The sequence below is a fragment of the Ceratotherium simum genome, chromosome 9 (genome assembly GCF_057802395.1).
Source record: "Ceratotherium simum simum isolate JZ-2026a chromosome 9, ASM5780239v1, whole genome shotgun sequence".
NCBI classification, from domain to species: Eukaryota; Metazoa; Chordata; class Mammalia; order Perissodactyla; family Rhinocerotidae; genus Ceratotherium; species Ceratotherium simum.
In genome coordinates this window covers 10,838,262-10,859,817 of record NC_141908.1, presented here as the reverse complement: position 1 = coordinate 10,859,817, position 21,556 = coordinate 10,838,262, and the positions used below count along the sequence as shown (strand labels likewise).

At 36.2% G+C, this 21,556-nt stretch overlaps 1 protein-coding gene across 6 annotated transcripts in view; it reads left to right on the top strand.

The window, feature by feature from the left end:
- The window catches only part of PTPN4 (protein tyrosine phosphatase non-receptor type 4), a 214,022-nt gene that overhangs the window by 40,794 nt on the left and 151,672 nt on the right, over nt 1-21,556 (top strand). For all 6 annotated transcript variants that reach the window (XM_004423902.3, XM_014782471.2, XM_087435053.1 and 3 more), the window contains exon 2: nt 2,960-3,114. In XM_004423902.3, coding sequence (XP_004423959.2) covers nt 2,977-3,114 — 138 coding nt within the window. In that variant the 5' untranslated portion in view covers nt 2,960-2,976. The remainder of the gene's footprint in view (nt 1-2,959; nt 3,115-21,556) is intronic.

Sequence of the window (21,556 nt, the reverse complement as noted above, 5' to 3'; positions counted from 1 at the left end):
CTCCACTTTATGTGGGATACCGCCACAGCATGGCCTGACAAGCGGTGTATTGGTGCACGCCCAGGATCCAAACCCAGGACGCCAGCAGCGGAGCACACACACTTAACCGCTATGCCACAGGGCGGGCCCTCAGTCATTATTGTTTCAGATATTTTTCTGTTCCTTTCGCTGTTCTTCTAGTATTCTCATTACATATATGTTACATCTTTTGTATTTGTCCCACAGTCCTTGGATATTCTGTTCTGACTTTTTCAGTCTTTGTTCTCCTTGCTATTCAGTTTTTGAGGATTCTATTGATATATGCTCTAGCTCAGAGATTCTTTCCTCTGCTGTGGCCCATCTACTAATAAGCCCGTCAGAGGTATTCATACAGTGTTTTTTACCTGTAACATTTCTTTTTGGTTCTTTCTTGGGATGTCCATCTCTGTGCTTAGATTGCCCATCTGTTCTTGTGTGCTATTTTATCCATTAGAGCCCTTAGCATATTAATTATAGTTGTTTTAAATTTTCAGTCTGATAAGTCCAACAGCCCTTCTGTGTCTGGTTCTTTTTTTCTTTTTTTGTGAGGAAGATCAGCCCTGAGTTAACATCCATCGCCAATCCTCCTCTTTTTGCTGAGGAAGATTGGCCCTGTGCTAACATCTGTGCCCATCTTCCTCTACTTTATATGGGACGTCACCACAGCATGGCTTGACAAGTGGTACATCGGTGCACGGCCGGGATCCAGATCTGCGAACCCGGGCCGCTGAAGTGGCGCACACACACTTAACCGCGACGGCCACCAGGCGGGCCCCCTGTGTCTGGTTCTCATGCTTGCTCTGTCCCGTCTCATTGTGTTTTTTGCCTTTTGGCATGCCTTGTAAATTTTTCTTGATAGGCAAACATGATCTACTGATAAGAGGAGCTGCTGTAAATAGGCCTTTAGTAATGGGGGGGGGGCGGAATGAAAGCATTTTGTAGTTCTATGGTTAGGTCTCCATATTTTAGTGAGCCTCTGCCTCTGGATTGTGAACTTCTCAGGTGTTTTGCAGTGTTTTTCTGCTCCCTTAGGTGAGACAGGATGGCTAGAGTGGGCTGGAGGTGGGTATTTCCCTTCTCCCTCTGGAAGGGTAGAGTCAGCTGGAGTTGAGTGTGTTTCTTGCCCTGGGTCAGTTAACCTCTGGTTAACTAGTTTCTCCTGAGGGCAGGCCTTGTTGAGAAGAACAGAGTGTTCTGGTATATTTCATAATGGTTCCTCCCCCTCCTCTTCCCCAGCTTTGGGGAGCTCAAGGATATTTTTCTCTGATATCTACTGTGGGAATCTGAGCCTCCAGCAGTTCATCAGTTACAATTCAGGTTTTCCTACTCATGCACTGGCTCTGGTGGTGATTTCTGCTTGTGAGTCTCTACTCTGGTAAGCCATGACTCTTCGTATTTGCCTGTCTTTCCAGTCTCGGGGGTAACGATTTGCCCTGTTTCCTCTGTCTCTTATGGATCCAAGAAGAGTTGCTGATTTTCCAGTCTGTTCTGACTTTTACTTGTTAAGATGGAGTGGGGACTTCCAAGCTCCTTACATGTGGAACCAGAAACTACCAATCACTGTCTTAACTGGTGAACTTGGCTAGCCCCTCTCTGTGAACGTTCTAAAGCTGTTTTCCTCTATACACTTTTTATACTTATGTAATGTTAACTTTTACTTTTAGCTTTAATCCTTTTTTTTGAAGAAGATTAGCCCTTAGCTAACATCTGATGCCAGTCCTTCTCTTTTTGCTGAGGAAGATTGGCCCTGGGCTAACATCCCTGCCCATCTTCCTCTACTTTATATGGGACGCGGCTACAGCATGGCTTGACAAGCGGTGGGTCAGTCTGTGCCCAGGATCTGGGCCTGCGAACTCCGGGCCGCCGAAGCGGAGTGTGAGAACTTAACTGCTATACCACTGGGCCAGCCCCAGCTTTAATCCTTTTGACATGAACAGTCTATGATGTCAACTGCAGTTATTGAATACCACCAATTTGCTGTTTCTTTTTATATTTTTTGCTTATTCATTCAAATGTCTTCCTACTTATTGCTTAGTCATATTAAGAAATCCTATATACTTGTGTTTGTTTCTAGTGTAGTTTCTTTTCTTTATCTAATTGTCCTTGAGAGGGAAGTTTTATGGATTTTAAACTTTGAATCCTTGAATGTCTGAAAATGTCTTTGGCTTTATTCTCCCACATGAATGCTGTATTTTTGGGTATAAAATTCTGTGTTTCAAATGGTTTTCTTTCAGAACTTCGAAGCTACCTCTTCATTGTCTTTTAACATCGTGTTGCTGATATCAGTGTGATAGCTGATCTTTTATAGGCAACGTATTTTTTCCCTCTTAGGTTAAAAATTGAGAAGCAAAAATCTATAGTCTTAAGTTTTCTATTTTGTTTTTGCTTTCTTAAGAATGATAAGAATAATCCTATTAGAATTAGTTTGAATTTGAGGATTGTTAAAATGAAGGGTATTGTTGTATTTAAAAAAAAAAGTGAATAAATTCCCATGTTTCCCCCAAATCTTAAGCTTTAATAAAGGGAAGAGTCCTTCAGAGTTAGATAGTCTTCCCTCCTGTTGCCATTCTACAGTGTTCTTTAATACTTGCATCAGTGAGTAATGTCCACCTTCCTGAGGTGGCATATTCTCCTTCTCTCTTTTTAGCTACTCCTAAATTTATATATTTTGAATTGGAATATGACTTCCTGAACAATTTATGTGTTGTCTTCTCAATGGAACAGTTCAAAATAAAGCTCCTCTTCCAGGCAGTTTATAATTTTAGTTTAAATGATGAACTGTATATGATATAAATTCTGTAAATTCTTATCAGGGTGTTTCAAAATTTATAACTGCTTTTTAACTAAGTGTTAGTTGAAAAATATATGATAACTTTTGTGTTTTAAACTACTTTGTATCTTCAACTATCCTCTTATTCAGTGAATTTTTTTTCCAACTTAGACCTTGTGTGGACAGTAATGACCTCACGTTTCCGATTGCCTGCTGGCAGAACCTACAATGTACGAGCATCAGAGTTGGCCCGAGACAGACAGCACACAGAGGTGGTTTGCAGCATCCTTCTTCTGGATAACACTGTACAAGCTTTCAAAGTTAATGTAAGTGTTTTATGTCTTTTTTAAAAAAAAAAGATAATTTCTGGTTGTCTGAATTTAGATTATATTTTAAAACTAAAATTGTTTATTTGTAGTAAAGTTTGAAAAGCCTTATTCAATGAAGAAAGTCTTTTTAGTACAGGTTTGTAACTGTCAAGTACAAGTTCTAATTCAAACTGGATCTTTTAAAAAGTTGACAAGCCAGCAGTGCGTTATGACTAGTGGAGCAGATCAGTAGTATGTTTTTTATAAATGTGCTTGAAAGGAATTTGTTTTCCTAAATAATTTATACATTTCCATTGTGATCTTACTTGTACATACTGTCTGTAAATAAAACTTTTGCCAAACAAAGCTAAATGACTGCTCTGATCTTATCTGAGTCTTGTCTGAAATATTTATTTAACAAGTATTTGTTAATCCTGTTTGTGTCTAACTTTATTTGCTCAATGTTGTTTGTGAGTTTCACCCATGTGGTATGTTAATAGTAGTTGTTTCATTTTCATTGCTGTATATTACTCTTTTGTATGAATATACCACAATTTACTTATCCATTTATTTATCACCATTTACTCATCCAGTTTACTGTTGTTGTATATTTGGATTGTTTCTACTTTGGGCTCTTACCAATAATGTTGCTGTGAACATTCTTGTACATGTCTTGATATATATGAGGGTGCATTTTTTATATTTAAAAAATTCAAATCTACAGAAAAGGTGAAAGAACAGTATAATAAATACCCACATACCATTTACCTAGATTGACTTGTTACTAATATTGTGCACATTTGCTTTAACTTTCTTTTTCTGTCTGTGTGTTTTTTTTGAACCTTCTGAAAGTAAGTGGTACATTTCGCCTGTAAGTACTTCAGCAGCCTAAGAATCTCATAAGTTACCACAGTACCATTATCAATCCAAAAATTCAACATTATGAAAATAATAGTATCTAATACAGGGTCCATATTCAAATTGGAATTCCTCATTCCTCGTTTTCCACTCTCCAGGATAACACCTTCATCTGTTTTCTGCTGTGTTACCTGGGTATTTCTGTACTTTGAAATCTTTAAGTAATATAAATTATTAATTTTCTGAAATCCTGCCATTTATGACAGCATGGATGGACCTTAGCATTATGCTAACTGAAATAAGTCAGTCAGAGAAAGACAAATACGGTATGATTTCGCTCATGTAGAATGTGAAAAATCTGTACTGATAAAGAATAGAGTGCTGGTTGCCAGGGTCTGGGGAGTGGGGAAAATGGAGAGATATCAAAGGGTACAAGCTTGCAGTTATAAGATGAATAAGTTCTGGGGATCTAACATACATCATGGTGACTATAGTCAACAATACTGTATAATATCCTTGAAAGTTGCTAAGAGTATAAATCTTAAATGTTCTCACCACACACACAAAAGAGTAATTATGTCAGGTGATGGATGTGCTACCTCACCTTATTGTGGTAATTGTTTCACAGTGTATATGTGTATCTACTCATCACATTGTACACCTTAAACTTAGGCAATGTTATATTTCAATTATATCTCAACAAAGCTGGAAAAAATAAAATATTAATCTTCTTTACCAGTTTCTTCAGCTTAAAATTTTCTATATGTATTACTGTATTGCAGGATCACTAATTTATATTTTTTATCCCAAATTCCAAGCCACTTCACACTGGAAAAGGGGCTGCAGAGTAGTACCTTTAAGGATATTATCTAACATACCCAACTAATGTGCTTTTTTAATAAAGTTAAGATTTTAATTTTTTTGTATTCTGTAATCTATTAATAGAAGTTGGAGTATAGGTTGCCAAGCAGAGATAATATTCAATGAAGGAAATTCTGCTTCATAAAAATTTCTAGTTAATGGAAGCTCTCATGAGTTAGAGAATTGATATAAGAAAGTAAGCCTTTTTTCCTGTTACTGACTCATTGCTCTTTGGGGGGGTGGCAGTTAAACATAATGATTCTTGTTTTCACTTACTATTAGTTAATGTTTATTTAATTAGTTAGTACTTAGTTTTCATTTTAACTTATAGTTCTTTGTTTTAAAATATTGTAGAGGAATTTGCTATGTTTCTCATCTAGCGTAGTTTTTCTATTGGGCACTTTAGTTGATAATAGTATGTTGTATTTTTTCAATGTAGTAATCAATGTGCTATCTATTCTTTTAGAAAGACATATATTTAATATATATACATATTTTTAAACAGGAGTGTTTTATTTCTTTTTTTCTTTTTTTTGTTTTTGCTGAGGAAGATCAGCCCTGAGCTAACATCTGTAGCCAGTCTTCCTCTATTTTGTATGTGGGTTGCTGCCACAGCATGGCTGATGAGTGGTGTAGGTCCGCCCCCAGGATCTGAACCCGCAAACCCGGGCTTCTGAAGCGGAGCACACTGAACTTAACCACTACACCACCGGGCTGGCCTCCTTTAATATTTTTTAAATATATGTTTATATTTATTTATTTTTAATATACATGTATTTAAATATCAATTCTAATAGAGTTGAGTATATTACTAGAGTGGTAAGCACTATGGTACTAGAAACTTTCTCTACCTTTACTTCAGGTCATCAGAATACTTATGTAAGAGGAAGAATTCGAGAAATTGACTGTTGGATATGTAGTATATTTATTCCCCAGGGTATTTGGACCCAAGTCATTCAAAGTGTCCACGTTGCTTTGTACTTTTGTATAGATGCTGCATATTGTAATCTATGTGAATGGCTCCACAGTTATGTAGTTTACAACCTTTGCAGTGGTATGTGATAGCCTGCAAACTAATAGGGGAATTTAAACCTCTGATATTTGTTGTCTTATGTTCACTAAGTACCATTAAGTCTCAGAAATCGCCATTGTGGGCAGCTGCTGGGTTCACCAGCATCTCTCCATTCCCTGGGAAGGAGAACCAGTTTCCTCTGGAGATTACCAAGCAATGATTTGTAATGTCCTAGCTGTTGGAGTCTTGCTTTCCCTGAAAGATTTCTGTCCCACAGATGAAATATTCATTGTTGCCAAAGTCAGCTTTTTTTTTCCCCTCTGGTATTCATCTCATCAAAGCCTTTTCTGTTTTTTTTCCTGAGAGGAGATGATGTAATGAAGGAGTTGATACAACTTCATTAGTTCTTCTTTCTCTTTCTTATGGACATGGGAGTGAGATAAGCCCATTAGTGTTGCTTTGGTTTCAAGTTCTGTTTTCACTGTGACTTTGGCACAGCCATTTATTTTACTGTAGTCAGCCTGTGGAGTGTGTTGTCTCCCTCATGCCTGGAATTCATCATCAATTCACCAAGAACATGTTTCCATTAAGTATTTTGAAATATATAGTATCCATGCTACGTGGATTGATTTCACCAACCTATGAGGATTTTTCCCTAATTTTTGGCTTTATTTTTACCTTATTACAGCTGTTTAGCAGTAGCTTCTGTGACAAGGAAGGACTAGGGAGAACCAGCCTGTTCCAGTTCTAAGGACTGCATAAGAAATTACCCTAAAACTTGGTGGCATATTTATTATCTTAGAGATTCTGCAATCAAGGATTCACACAGGCATGGCTTATCTGCTCCATGTGCTGGACCTCAGCGGGAAGACTCAAAGGCTGGAGGCTAGACTCACTTAAAAGCTTGTTCACTCATATGATTGTCACCTGAAACCTTAGCTGGGGCTTAAACACCTATATGTGACCTCTCTGTGTGCCCTGGGCTTCTTCACAGCACAGTGGCAGCATTTCAAAGGTGAGCATCCTTGGGATAGAGGGAGCTGGGCTTAGCCTTATTGCCTTTTCTGATCTGTCCTTGGAAGTCACATAATGTCACTTCTACCATATTCTGTTTGTCAAGGCTCTCACAAAGTCATTCTCAGGATCAAGGGAAGGGAAATAGACTGTCTCTTGATGGAAAGTGGCAAGGTTCTAAAAGATCGTGTGAGATTGAAAATATTGCCGTGGACTTTTTGGGAAAGTGTAGTTTGCCAGTATGTCCCCCTGGTGGATGCATGCGTCTTACCCCAACCTCTTTACATAACTACATCTGTGTTCTGCCTTCATATTTACCTAGGAATGTCCTTCCAGCGCTGTCTCCCTTGCTACTTGAAGGGTAGCTGACGTATTAGAGGTCAGAGATGAGAGGGAGGTTTAATTTTTACTGTCTGCCTTTTGTATCATTTGAATTGTTTTTCTTGGTTTCTGAGTTTTATATATGTATTTTACATGTGTATATATGTGTATAAAATTGACATATATATATATGCAGTTATACCTGGAAAACCTGAAGGAATATTCAAAATGTATAATTTATTCAACGCACATTATTCAGTGCACAATTCTGAGGCACTTGGTAGGTAGCAGTATTTAAAGACAAGAGAACAAGCTTATACTTTGAGGAATTTTTTTTCTTTTATTTTTGTTCATATTGCATTTTTCCTCAGTTTATTTATTTATTTTTTTCTGGTGAGCAAGATGGGCCCTGAGCTAACATCTACTGCCAGTCTTCCTCTTTTTGCCGAGGAAGATTAGCCCTGAGCTAACGTGTGTGCCCATCTTCCTCTATTTTGTATGTGGGACCTTGCCACAGCTTGGCTTGATGAAAGGTGTGTGGGTCCACGCCCGGGATCCAAACCCACGAACCCTGGGCTGCCAAAGCGGGGTGTGTGAACTTAACCACTACGCCACTGGGCCAGCCCCATCAGTTTACTTTTTGGAAATAAAATTATCTTAAAAGTACTACAGCTGTTCTCTAACATGTTTGTTGTATATCTCTATGTACTCAATAAAGAATAACTTATAATTTTTTTAATGATACCAGTACTTCAATTGTTAAAGATGCAATAAATCAGATTTTTTCTTGAAATAAAGTAAAATTTAATTAATACATATTCTAGTTATGTGATAACTTAGGTTGATGAATATTTAGTTGGCTGAACCTTATCCTTTTCTCATCTGTTAAAGTATTTGTTAATCAAATCAGTAGTACAAACAGAATTATAAAGGTGGAGTGAGAAGGTGGATATGGATTGAGATGGGAAGCTAAAGGAGTATAAGGATGATAGATTTGCTGAATGAAACTTATTTACTTAGAATCATCCTACAGTCATATTTGTAAAGGAGGATAGAATTTGGGGGATTTTTTTCCTGCTTATGGTTCTACTGATTTTATTTTACATATGAGAAAATAGGTTTAGAGTCGTTAGGTTACTTGCCAAGTCAATGGCAGAGCCAGGAGTGTGTGTGTCTGTGTGTCTGTGTGTATGAGAAGGTTTATTAGGACCTCTTATTTTCAACACTTTAACTGTTATTTTATTAAGTATTATTTCTAGCCCTACTTAAATTTAATATGTTACAGTGTTCCTTCAATATCCACAGGGGATTGATTCCAGGAGCCCCCCCCGCCCCCAATAAAATCCCCATTCTCAAGTCCCTTATATAAAATGGAGTAGTATTTGCATATAACCTACAGCACAGTCTCCCCTATACTTTAAATCATCTCTGAATTACTTGCAATATCTAATACAATGTAAATACTATGTAAATAGTTGTTAGACGGTATTGTTAAGGGAATAATGATGAAAAAAATCTATATGTGTTCAGTACAGACGCAACAATTGTAGACCTTTCAATCTGCCAGTTCTGAATCTGCAGATATGGAATCCGTGGGTACTGAGGGCCAACTGTATTCCTTTTAAAATATTATCATTTATACATGTTACTCAGCTTCCCTCAGAAGTTTTTTTTGTTTTTACATTTATTGGTTTATTCATGTACACAATTTAAAAAACCAAATAGTTCCGTAAATGTTATAACAAAAACTGGCAGACTCCCGCCCTGTTACTTCTTAGAAGTAACCACATTCAACGCATTTAGTTTTTCTCTCATATTTATTACCATGGTTCTAAGAAACATGCTTATATTATTTCTGATTTTGTCTACTTTGTTTTTTTGTTGCTCATATTACGTATTGACTTCGGAGGATGAGCATTTATATACCTATACCTCCCTTCCCCCCTCCATACACAAATACTTCCTCTCTATTATCCTCTCAATAAATAAAGCAGTTATATAATAATATTTGGTTAGTTCAGTATTTCTTTAACCTAGAGAGAAATCCTCTCATCATCTGGCTGGAGTTTGTAGAGCCTCACTGTGTCTTCTTAAAGCTGACTGAGAGAAAGGGACTTGATCGGTCTCAACTCTTCAGTATGTAGACTGTCACTTATTATGTAGATTTCCCCTGTTTTCAGCACAGTAAAATTAATCAACTGTACCTGATGTCCTGAGTCCAGAGTCTTACTGGGTCATTTTCAGAGAGTAAATCTCTAGTTCTTACAGTGATTGGCAGTAGGAAGGGGGAAATGAGAGATGGTCACAGAGGGGGCAGTTATTTATACAGACTTGCTTTGATTACTGCCTTGACTGTTATTTTAGTATGTCTTAAGCAGATATTTGTGTCCAGTCTGCCTGGTTTAACCTTGGCATCTCTCAGATTGATTTTTCAACAACATCTGCCCTGAAGAAGAATTTACAATTTACCAAGATTTTTTGAGTAAAATCAGATGTTACAATGGAAGTGGTCATCTTTAGTGCAAAAAGACGTGATAATTTTCCAACTTTCATAGTGTTTGAAAATTCAAACATTGTAGTATGTGATAGATCTTTAAAGCTTTTCTTTCTATATTTTGAAATGTTTTTTCCTAAACTATTTCATATTAAGCACTAGAAAATCGGATTTACAGTTGTGTACAATTAAGGTTACCATATTTCTTGGTTTATTCTTTGATCCTGTTGTGTTTTCATCAGGTGTGTATAGTTCTTAGGTCTTGTGTCGTATTTGTCATGCATAAGTCTGTTATTGATAATGACTTTTACTTCTACTGAAAGATTTCCTGGGCAATTATCCAGCAATGAATTTGCAGATCTTTATTTTGAAGACTTACTAGCTCTGTGATTATACACAAGTTGCTCTACCTTTCTGTGTTTCAGATTCATTTGTTAAGAGAGAATAATACCTGCCTTGCATAGGATGCTTAGAATTAAATGAGAGTATTTGTGAAGTGCCTGTTTGTGTCTGACTCATATTAACGCATTTAGAAAAGTTGATTCTTCTTTCCTCTATTGCTTGTGATCCAGTTGATCTATTCTTTAGTCCCAGAAATGTTTTCTTGGAAGAATATTATTATTAAAACTCTACAAAATGGCAATCTGCTAATTGCTTTATATGTTATATATAATGTTTTCATCCATGTACTGTTGTACATGTATTGTTTCCAAAACCCAGTTTGTTTCCTGGCAATATTGATTAAATATACGTACACATTGAAATTGTAAAAATGCCAGTGTATTCTTAAAAAGTAAAGAGGAAACAATTATCAAGTATGACTTTTTTGAAAATTAGGTATTTTTTATCTTGGCACTAGTAGAGTAAATTAAACAAAATTGTGGTTATTCATATACTTCATTTAATGAAAATAATTATTGAGTGCTTAGTATACATTATGGGAAAAAATAATTTGGAAAATAGCTGTAAGCCATTAAATTTTTGAGAAATATGTTGGATTCTATTTAGAAAGATTCTATAGCTTAGTCTCCCTACTCTGGAGAGTATATATAGATTTTTTTGTTTATTATAATATGTGTAACATGTTATACAGGGCAGTGCACATATCTTCAGTATACAACTCAAGGAATGTTTATATATGTTTTTACATCTCTGGAACCACCAGATTAAGGCATTGAATACCTTCTTCACCAAAAAAGATTCCTTTGTGCCCCTCTATTTCTTGCTCCCTTTTGTCTCCTTTATTAGCTTTTTTTGGTTAACCTTTTAATATATTTTTAGTGATTACCTTAGAAATTACAAAGTGTCCTGACTTACAAAAGCCTATCTTTATTTAGTACTTCTACCCCAAATGCAAAAACTTAAAGCAGTTTAACTCCATTTACCTGCCTCCTACTTTTTGCTATTGTTGTTTTGTATTTTTACCATCCCCCTTATGTGTTATAAACCCTATAAGACATTGTTATTATTGCTTTAAACAGTCAGTAGTCTATATATGTTTATATCTACACTTTCTGCAGCTATTCATTTCTTGTCTATCCATGCTTCTATCTAGAATCATTTCCCTTCATCCTAAAGAACTGCTTTTATTATTTATTTAAATAGGGTCTGTTAATGACAAATTTTTTCAGCTTTTTGTTTGTCTGAATGTGTCTTTAGTTATGTCTCATGTTTTGGAGGATATTTTTGTTGGATGTAGAATTCTATGTTGATAGTTTTTGTCTTTCAGTAGTTTAAAGAAGCCATTCCATTGGCTTTCAGAGTTTCTCTTGAGAAGTCATCTTTAATTCTTATTTTCCTCCTGAAGGACAAGAGATGTGTCCTTTCCTCCTCTGTTTTTAAGATTTTTCTCTTCATCTTTAATTTTCAGTCACTTGTCTATGCTGTACCTAGATGTGGTTTTGTGTGTGTGTTTATTCTGCTTGGTATTCACTGAGCTGCTTGAATCTGTAGGTTGATATTTTGTAGAACTTGAAAATTTCTCATCCTTTACTGATTCAAATTTGCTTCTAACCCAGTTTCTCTTCTCTCCTCTGGACTCCAGTTACATATATGTTAGACTGTTTGACTGCATCCCATATTTAACATATGTTTTATTTTGTTGTTTATAATTTCTTTCTGTGCTTTGATTAGCTATTAATGTGTCTTTGTGCTAATTCTGTTTTTTGCTGTGCTTATTCTGCAGTTAAAACCATCCAATGAGTTCATATATTTCACATATTATATTTTGCAGTTCTAAAATGTCCATATGATCATTTTTATAGACTCTGAGTCTCTTGAAATATTTCCGTATTTTAATCCATTTTCTCTGTTCTGTCTCTGTTGTCTTTGATATGTTAATTATAGTTATTCTGAGGTCTTCACATACTAAGACCAATCTGTAGATGACCCCTAAGTCTGTTTTTTTGACTGTTTTGTCTCTTGATTGTCAGTCACTTTCCCTGCTTCACATATCTACTAATTTTTCATAGTATGATGGATATTGTAAGTATAATGTAGACTACCAGACAGCAAACTATGGCCCATGAACCAAATCAGCCTGCTGACTGTTACTGTGTGGCCCAGGAACTAAGAATGGTTTTTACATTTTTGGAGGGTTTTTTTTGTTTTTTGTGGGGTTTTTTTTTAACAGAATGTGCAATGGAGACTATTTATTGCCCTCAAAGCCCAAATATATTTACTTTCTGGCCCTTTTCGGGAAGGATTTGCTGACCCATACTCTAGAAGCTCTGGATTGTTATCTTCCTCTAAATAGTATTGGATTTTATTCTGACAGACAGTTAAATTGCCGGTGGCTCACTTTGATCCTGTGGAGGCTTAGTTTTAGGCTTTGTTAAGATAGGTCTATTTCAACTTTGTTCTCATTCCTAGGGCGTGGATTGTCTAGGGTCTCCACTAAATGCCTGGGGTAGTTATCCAGGTTTCTGTCCCCTGACTGAGCCTGACTTCATTTCTTCGGAACTGTGCAACCTTTGAAATCTTTGTTAACTACCAGCCTCCCAACAGGTATTCTCTCCTAGGCCTCTAGGAATCTGACTCTGTGCTTGTATAGCCTCGGAGGCAAATGAAAACCAGAAGGGAATTTTTGTGTAGATTTTTGTAGCTCTTTCTCTTTGACTCTTTTCCCTCTCATAACCTGCCCCCAAAACCCAGCCACCTTAGCAACACCAAACGTTAATTTTAGTTTTCTCATCCTAGCAAGACTGCTGCTCTCTTCTTGGGCTGTATTTCTCTATACCATGGTTTGGAAAATGCCCTCAAGGAGAAAGCCAACGTGAATGTGGGATTTCATTCATCTGGTTCTCTTCTGTCAAGGATCATAGCCCTGTGTCGGTTGTTGTCTAATACCTACAAAGTGTTTTTTTTTTTTTTTGTACATTTGGTCCAGCTTTTATAGATATTTATAGCAGGAGGGTATTCCAACACTAGCTACTACATCATGGCAAGAACCAAAAACCCTGATTGTTTTAAAATGTGAAAATATATCTCATTATTTAAAAGTGGATTTTGATTTTTAAGACATTTAACATATTGCTTGCTGTGTTCTTTGATCCATTGTTCAGTTGAGCTAAATACAAGGACTCAAATCTCAGTTAATGATGGTAAATGTATGCAACTTCTAAAATCACATTACTCTGAGATATATTGATTTGGTGAGGCAGATAAAATGGCACTTGCTTTCCAAAGATGAGGCCCTAAAAAGGTGGGCCAGTGGATTTTTTATTTTGGAAGATTTCAACTCAGAAGTCATCTGCCAGTTGAGATGCGTCTTAACCCTAGTTGAGCTGGACCTCAGCTGTTGTCAGAGAACTTCCCATGACCGATCATTTCTTAACACTTAATTATTTAACAATTTTGTGTTTGTTGTTTACATATCCAGCATCTTAAAAAACAATTCATAAATACTTTAGCCCACAGTGTGTATCTCTTAACTACCATATTCACAGTGTGCATGGAACACAGGGCTGGTAATGCACTACCTTATTACTTATTTCATATTCTTTGAGGAATAATCATTTAAGTATTTTTGCCATCGTACTGGTTTTTTGTATTGTACTGAATATAAGGGCTGTCTTTCTAGGCTGCTAGACATACAACAAATTGCCATAGTTAATTTGATGAAACTAGGTGGTTAGCCTGGGGCCTACTTTTCCGTCTTGCTCTATGTGTGTCTCTCCTGAAGTTGAATACCTTCTCAGGTAGATGCGACCTGTTCTTTGGGAAAGGATATATGACATAGCTCTGTTTCCCTACTAGAACTTGTAAACAAGTGTTCAGTATTCGTTGGAATGGTGTTGGTGACCATAGAAAGAGATATAGTTATCACATAAGCTGCATGACTCACTTTCTGATGCCCCACTGCCTGTCCCCCTCCCCTGGGTAGTTCTTTGTTCTGAGTCCCCTATGGACCCAAGAATCTCCTGGAGGAAGCCCTGGTACCCAGTGTGAACTTCTGCCCAGAGGCTGATTTTGGTTTGGTGGTTGGACTCTGCTGATCAGAATACTGTAGAAAGGAAACTGCTTCTCATCTTTGTACCCATTTAGAATGTTATTCCTAACTCAAATTAGATAGTTCAGTATCTATATATTTGAAATTCAGTTTTGTGTTTAAGGGTAGCATCCATTTAGCCTTGTTTGAGTCTTTGACCTTATTATTTAACGTTCTTTTCAGTAATAAGACTTAAAATAATTATGCTTCCAAAAGTTTAAAATAAAACAACCCTTGGGGCCGGCCTGGTGGCATAGTGGTTAAGTTCACATGCTCCGTTTCAGCGGCCCGGGGTTTGCAGGTTCAGATCCCGGGCGCGGACCTACGCACACTGCTTATCAAGCCATGCTGTGGCAGGCATCCCACATATAAAGTGGAGGAAGATGGGCACAGATGTTAGCCCAGGGCCAGTCTTCCTCAGCGAAAAAAAAAAGGAGGATTGGCAACAGATGTTAGCTCAGGGCTAACCAAAAAAATAAAATAAAATAACCTTGGACTTGCATATGTACATGCATTGCATGTACACATATAGCAAAATTACTTTAAAAATCTTTACTTATCCAGAAACTCTTTTTTTCCCCTCCTATTTGGGAATTCAGTATAGTAATATGTCTTCCTCTTAAATATGTTTCCCAGTTACTGGTTTTATGACTGTTAGTCCATTCATTCACCTTTTGAATTTTACACATAATTTTTAATGTAACAGTCTGTTTAGTTTCCACAGAGAAAAGCAACAGCTGTAATATCTGAGGAGTTAGTAATACTGTTATGACAAACATTTTTCTGAATGTGCAGGCATTTCCTTTTGATACTTCCTTTGATTTGTTTGTAATAAACTGCAGAGCTTATAATTTTTCTTGTTTCTTTTGCAGTTATTGAATTTTTTCCCCATGTTAAAGAAATCTGGAGATAGGCACTTAATAAATTGAATAGGTACTTAATTTTAGTAGTAGGTTAATTTACAACTTCGGATTCACTGTATATTTTTTGATATCACTTAATTTGGAATTACTATGAAGTGACTTCATTTTCCTTCATCAAGAATCACTCGAGTGGGAACTGTGCTAGTTTTACAAAGAACTACATGAATCTGGTCCTGAATTCTAGGTATTGAACTATCACAGATCATTTAAGCATATAGTGATGCCAAAATTAAGACTCTAAGCACTCTATGAATAACTGATACAGAAAGCATTGTGGTGTAGGGAGGCAGCATAATGAAGGGAGAAGTACATGGGCCTTAGAATCTGAAAAGCTAGATTTGTATCCTGGTCCTACTAAATACTTGCTCTGTGGCATTGTTCCAGTTACTTGACCTTTATATGTAATTTCCTTATATATATAATATCATCTATTGTATTAGGGTTATCAGGATTAAATGAATGTATATAAAGCACCCAATAGGGATTCTAGTAGCTCTAGAAATGTAACATCCTTCTTCCCCTTTTTCTTTATGTTCTTTCCTCTCCTTTCCCTTTATGGTTACCCGGAGTTGGCCAAAGCACAAAGTTTAGAGGGCACACCATCCACCAGACTGCCCTCACTTCTGTCACCAGTTGCAAGTTTGAGAGGTTCCTAAAACTCCCTGAGTGTTGATCATTTGTTAGAAGGACTCACAGAACTCATTGAAAGCTGTTACACTCATGATTATTGTTTATTACAAGGAAAGGATACAGATTAAAATCAGCCAAGGGAAGAGATGCATTGAGCGGAGTCCAGGAGGAGTCTAAACAGAGAGCTTCTAGTCATCTTCTCCCCAAGGAGTCATGGATGACGTTACCTCCTCCTGGCTACTATGTGTGACAATACGCACAGAGTATTTCCAACCAGGAAAGTTCTCCTGAGCTTTTGGTGTCCAAACTTTATACTGGGACTCCATCACATACTCCCTGTGTGACTGATCTATCTCTGTTCTCACCCAGAGGTCAGGCTAATACCCTTAGTCTCCAGTTCCCCGGGAGGTCAGAACTGATGTGATGTGGCCCAAAGCCCCCAGCATAAATCACGTTGTTAGATCGTCCAGTGACCAAAGTCCCCAGGCAAACAAGAACACTCCTATCAGGTAGGACATTCTAGAGGCCCAGAGATTACCTCCCAGTAGCCGAAGGCAAAGGTTATGCCTCTCTTTGGAAAGGTTATTTCTTCACATTAGTGCTACATTTTAGTAGCGGAAGATTAATTATTGAGCACTTAATATTTTGGTTGTTAATTTTTATCTAAGTAATCTTTGCAGTTTTAAAAAGCGAAACAAGACAAAGCATATAATGAAAGCCTAATGAAATGCTCCCACTCTTGTCTTTTAGTCCTAGCTTCCAAATACACTTGGAGATGTCATTTAGGCATTTACTCCCATTTTTCTATATTGGTTTATATTTTCTGTTTTGGACATTATTTATTAGCTTCCTATTATGCAAGATGAGGATTTAATATTCTTAGTCCATTTTATACCCTCTCTCCCCTTCCTAAAATTCTTGTCATAATGTTTAGTTAAATCTGTCTATCTACTGTTTAACTTTCTATCTTCTATTAGAATTACATTGGGCTTCTAGTAAAAGAAACTGGAAATAACAGTAACTTAAATGAGCTAATGTTCATTTTTCTGTCACATAAAAGAATTGTAGAGATCGACGGGAATGGAATGGCAGCTTCACGGTTATCAGGGAACCAGGCTCCCTGTTTGTCCTTCACTCTCCTAAGAGCATGGCTATTTATAAATAAGATCGCTTCATGATCCAAGATAGCTTTTAGGGCTTTAGCAATCATGTCAGTTTTCAGGCAGGTGGGAGAGAGAATGGAGAAGCAAAAACGGCACATGCTAGTTTTCTTTCCCAGTCTTAAGGAACTTTGCTTAAAAGTTCTGCCCTGCAGCTTCTGATTACATCTTATTGGCCAAAACTTGCACTCATTTGGGCTGCAAGGCTAGGTATTTTAGATGTTCTTGTTGCTACCCCAAACAACAGTTGAGTTTTATTTTAAGGAAATGAGAGAAAATGGATATGATGTAGGTAATTAGTTTCTGCCTTAATTGGTGTCATTGTTTACCTTTTTGTGATTATGAAAATTAATTATATGATTATGCAAGTTAATTCACTGCTAGGCCAAGTAGTGTACTATGATTATATTTTGCTCTTCCTAGAATGCTTCATTGCCCCTTTTTAAAAACGTGCTTAGTTTTCTTTCTATAGTTTTTTAGTTTTTGTCTTTTCAAATTGTATATGTATTTAAAGAGTCAAATAGTTCTACCTGTGTTACAAAGTGTATTACAGAATAGCAGCAGTCTTCTGCCCCTGCCCTTATGGCACTTCCCTAGAAACAACTAACTTAATTCTTTTTGGTAGAGGCATTTGGTATTTACCTATATATCTCTAAATACCATGTTTGTGTTGCTACTACTTAATTTTTCAGTTTTAGGCATTATCTATTGACTTCCCATTTAAAAAGATGAGAATTTAGTTCTCTTTCACCTCTAACCCCCACTCCTCATCCTATGAATATAAATGACTTACATAATGTGTTTATGTTAGTATTCAATGTGTACATTATTATGTCTATGTAAATGTTATTCACAGCTGAGCCACATAGCACGTTATAATTCTTTTTTTCTTTTGTGCCAAACTTCTTGGTTTTCACCGAGCTGGTAATTTTCTTTCCCTTTCCTCTCTTTCTCCCTCTTTTTTTTTTTTGCTAAGTTTCCTATATATATTATTAATTACCCCCAAACTCTTTAATAGTTGTCTGAATCTTCTCTTAATATATTCTTCATAACAGATATTCTATCAAATTCATCTCCTTAGAGAAATCTTTCTAAGTACATTCTTATGTGCTCCCTTTTGGATTGGTTGCTCTATGCGCTTGGTGTTTAACTAGACTCACCCATTGCCATCATCCTGTTTTGAAAGTTCACATAGATTATTCACAAAATCCAGTGGTTCCCATTATGACACCCTCCCCTGTTCTCCAATATGCCTAGTGTCCTAGGTTTGAAACCACTTCAATTCACCTTGGAATACTTCAAGGGAGGTGTATAGTCATTTAGCTCTAATGGACGGAATTGGGTACTGAGGGATGTAACTGCTCCCTACATGAATTTTCAACCATTTTCCTTCCAAATTTTAGCCTCATGCCTTATTCTCACCTTTTCTGATTATTAGTCCTCACAGTTTTTTGGTGGAGTCTTCAGGATTTACCATATGTAATATCATGTCATCTGCAAATAGTGACAGTTTTACTCCTTACTTTTCAATTTGGATGCCTTTTATTTCTTTTTCTTACCTAATTGCTGTGACTAGGACTTGCAATACTATGTGGAATGAAAGTGGCAAGAATGGGCATCCTTGTGTTGTTCCTGATCTTAGAGAAAAAGCTTTCAGCTTTTCACCCTTGAGTATGATGTCAGCTACGGGTTTATCATATATGTTCTTTATTATGTTGAGGTACATTCCCCCCATACCCACTTTGTTAAAGAGCTTTTATCATAAATAGAGGTTGAATTTTGTCAGATGGTTTTTCTGCATCTATTAAGATGATCATATAATTATTATCCTTCATTTTGTTAATGTAGTATATCACATTGATTGATTTTGCAGATGTTTAACCATTCTTGTATCCCTGGAATAAATACCACTTGATCATGGCGTATAATCTTTTTAATGTATTCTTGAATTCAATTTGCTAACATTTTGTTGAGAATTTTTGCATTCATGTTCAATTATGGCCTATAATTTTCTTTTCTTTTGGTATCCGTGTCGGGTTTTGTATCAGGGTAATACTGGCCTCATAAAGTGAGTTTGGATGTGTTCCCTCCTTTTCTGTTTTTTGGAAGATTTTGAGAAGGATTGATATTAATTCTTCTTGGAATGTTTGGTAAAATTCACCATTGAAGCTGTCTGGTCCAGGACTTGTTTGTTGGAAGGTTTTGATTACTGATTTAATCTCCTCACTAGTAATCAGTCTGTTCAGATTTCCTATTTCTTCATGATTCAGTCTTGGAAGGTTGTATGTTTCTAAGAATTTTCCATTTCTTCTAGGTTGTCCAATTTGTTGACATATAATTGTTCTTAATAGTCTCTTATGATCCCTTGTATTTCTCTGGTATCAGTTGTAACGTTTCCTCTTTCATTTCTGATTTTATTTATTTCAGTCCTCTCTTTTTCTTGTTGTGTCTAGCTAAAAGTTTGTCAATTTTGTTTATCCTTTCAAAGAGCCAGCTCTTGGTTTCATTGATCTTTTTTTGTTGTCTTTTTGCTCTGATCCTTGTTATTTCCTTTCTTCTACTAACTTTGGGCTTCATTTGTTCTTCTTTTTTCTAATTCCTTGAGGTGTAATGTTAGGTTGTTTGTTTGAGATTTTTTTGTTTCTTTTGTTTTTTTTTTTTTTTTTTTTTTTTTTTGTGAGGAGATCAGCCCTGTGCTAACATCCGCCAATCCTCCTCTTTTTTTTTTTTTGCTGAGGAAGACGGCCCTGGGCTAACATCTATGCCCATCTTCCTCGACTTTATATGGGACGCCGCCACAGCATGGCTTGCCAAGCAGTGCGTCGGTGCGCGCCCGGGATCCGAACCAGCGAACCCCGGGCCGCCGCAGCAGCGGAGTGCGCGCACTTAACCGCTTGCACCACCGGGCCGGCCCCTTTTTTTTGTTTCTTAATGTAGGCATTCATTGCTATGAACTTCCCTCCTAGAATGGCTTTTGCACCATCCCATAAATTTTGGTATGTTGTATTTCTTTTTTTGTCTTAAGGTATGTTTGGACTTCTCTTTTGATTTCTTCATTGACCCATTGGTTGTTCAGTAGCATGTTGTTTAATCTCCACTGAAATTTTCCAGTTTTCTTCTTGTAATTGATTTCTAATTTTATACCATTTGGTCAGAAATGATGCTTTTTATCATTTTTAAATTTTTTAAGGCTTGTTTTGTGGTCTAACATTGATCTATCTTGGTGAATGTTTCATGTGCGTTTGAGAAGAATACATATTCTGTTCCTTTTGAATGGAACGTTCTGTATATATCTGTTAAGCCCTTCTGGTCTAATGTGTTGTTTAAGGCTGATGTTTCCATATTGATTTTCTGTCTGGATGATCTATCCATTGATGTAAATGGGATATTAAACTCTCCTACTATTATTATATTGCAATCTATTTCTCCCTTCAGGTCTGTTAATATTTGCTTCATATATTTAGGTGCTCCTATGTTGAGTGCATAAATATTTACAAATGTTAAATCCTCTTGTTGGATTGACCCCTTTATAGTCATATAATGCCCTTTTTTGTCTCTTATTATAGTCTTTGTTTTAAAGTTTATTTTGTCTAACTATAGCCATCCCAGCTTTCTTTTGGTTTCTGTTTGCATGGAATATGTTTTTCCATCCCTTTACTTATAGTCTGTGTCTGAAGTGAGTCTCTTGTAGGCAGCATATAAATGGGTCCTGTTTATTTTATTCATTCAACCACTTTATGTCTGTATGCCTTTTATTTCACTTTCTTACCTAGTTGCACTGACTACAATGAGAATGGAAATTTTTGTCACGTTCTGATTTTGGAGGAGAGTGTTGGGGTTTGTCATGTTCTGATTTAGGAGGAGAGTGTTTAGTCTTTTATCATTAAATATGATGATAGCTGTAGTTATTTTGTATATCCTCTTTAACAGCTTAAGGAAGTTCTCTTCTATGCCTTATTTACCGTAAGTTTTTATCGTGACTGGGTGTTAAGTTTTGTCAAATATTTTTTCTTCATAATCATTGGTTTTTCTTATTTAGGTTTTTAATATGGTGAGTTGCAGTGATGGATTTTTGATTGTTGAACCAACTTACGTTCCTGACTAAACACCAGTTGGTCGTGATGTATTATCCATTTTATATATTGCAGAATTTGGTTTGCTAATATTTTGTTGAGGATTTTTGTGTCTCTGTTAATGGGAGGTGTTGATATGTAGCTTTATATTCTTGTAATGTTTTAGTGTATTTTTTGTCTGTGTTTTGGTATCAGTTTAATGCTAATCTCATAATATGAGTTGGAAAATGTTCCTTCCTCTTCTATTTTCTGGAAAAGATTGTTTAGAACTGATACTATTTCTTCCTTTAATGTTTAGTAAAATTTGCTAGTGAAATCGTCTTTTCCTTGAGTTTTCCTTGTTGCAAGGTCTTTAACTACAAATTCAACTTCTTCAGTAGATTTAGGGCTTACTCAAATTATATATTTTTTTCTTGAGTGAGTTTTAATAATTTGTGTCTTTTAAGAAATTGGCTCATTTCAACTAAGTTGTCAACTTATGTGCATAAAGTTGTTTGTAGTGTTCCTTTATTATCTGTAGGGTGTGTATTGATGTCTGCTCTTTTATTTCTGATATTGGCAATTTGGGTGTTCTCTCTTTTTTTCCTTTTTCACTCTGGCTAAAAGGTTATCAATTTTATTGATC